This window comes from Sphaeroforma arctica, assembly GCF_001186125.1.
Source record: "Sphaeroforma arctica JP610 unplaced genomic scaffold supercont1.7207, whole genome shotgun sequence".
NCBI classification, from domain to species: Eukaryota; class Ichthyosporea; order Ichthyophonida; genus Sphaeroforma; species Sphaeroforma arctica.
The window spans coordinates 1-1,365 of record NW_014033351.1 but is presented as its reverse complement, the minus strand read 5'-3'; the positions used below and the strand labels follow the sequence as shown (position 1 = coordinate 1,365).

The 1,365-nt window shown below is 40.4% G+C and overlaps 1 protein-coding gene across 1 annotated transcript; it reads left to right on the top strand.

Annotated features, from left to right (window-relative positions):
- Positions 1-537: 537 nt before the first annotated feature.
- On the top strand, positions 538-1,228 carry SARC_16018 (hypothetical protein; the record flags this gene model as incomplete). Its single annotated transcript, XM_014289868.1, has 2 exons — positions 538-555; positions 875-1,228. Coding segments are annotated over 2 exons (372 nt in total), but the record flags the coding sequence as incomplete, so codon positions are not given.
- Positions 1,229-1,365: the final 137 nt, after the last annotated feature.

The following is a 1,365-nucleotide window of genomic DNA, read 5'->3' as shown; positions in this document are numbered from 1 at the left end:
CTGCTTTCAGTTCTATAATTCTGTTGGAAGCATAGCATATGTGTCCACGTTTACTGATAAATTCTCCAGTACAGATGCATAAGCAGCTTCAAAGACTATTTCGAGACTTTCTTTTTCCATAGGGTTGCATGGTAGTGAAAGCGACCATAAATTCAATGTGAAAAATCCTGGAGTCGCTATACCTGGCTCTTAGAAATGTCATTCATATTGTACTGAATGCAGGATGACTGTTACTCGCAGACTTTCTGCCCATTTCGTAACGCAACTTTTTCAACCCATGCAAATGCCTTTGATCAGCTCCGGCTAATCGCAATTACATCATATTTCGTGAGTGAGTTATACATATCCGTTTACCATTCATACCAAGCCATACATTTATACCTTTTATTCCATTTTACTTAGGCAACCAACTATATTTTCATATGTGTCTTTACTATCCTTGCTTACAAAGTCGTCCCCTCATATTATTTTACTTACAAACATTTGCAGCGAGCGGCTTTCAGGCCGTCTTACTTTGTGACAACTCTTCAGAATATAATGCTGGCTCAGTCTTCGGTATGTCACGTCGTGTGAGTTTTCATGCAGAGTTTTATGCGTGTGGACGCACGAGACATATACTTTCGCAGGCTATTAGAGCGTATGAGTTATTCGATCGTGTATTGTGCGTGCATCCGAATATTCAGGTGGCCAACAAGATCAATATTCGTTCTACATACTCAACGGAAATGCACTTCATTGCGGTGACTATACATTTTGCAAGTATTAGTTTTGAATAAGACATGCATATACCTACGCACACAAACATACCTTCATATTAGCACATAGATTATGTGCACAAACACACACACTTATACATTTTTGTCAACAACCTCAGAAATTTCCGTCTCTGCGGTTGCCATGGTTGCTGCCGGTGTTGTGTGATCAGTTAATTAAACGCGACGGCCTAGCAACCGAAGGTATCTTCCGTGTACCAGGAGACAGCGAGCATGTGGGCAGGCTCAAGTGCATGATCGACGAACACCACTACGATGAGAAAGTGAACGATCCAAACATTCCAGCATCGCTACTGAAAATGTGGTTCAGAGAGCTACTGGAACCGTTGGTGCCTGATGAACTATATGATGTGTGCCTGGACTTTTGCGACGACGAGGCACGATGCATAGACATAGTGGATGAATTGCCGGACGAGAACAGACACGTACTCAAGTATATAATCAACTTTTTACAGGTAGGAGGGTGTGTTCGGATGAGGCACGGTGGTATACACAAATCGACGAAAACGCGATGTATATATTTTAACAATTGTTGTGCATATATATGTATATATATGTATAAATAAATTATATATATAGATATATATATATA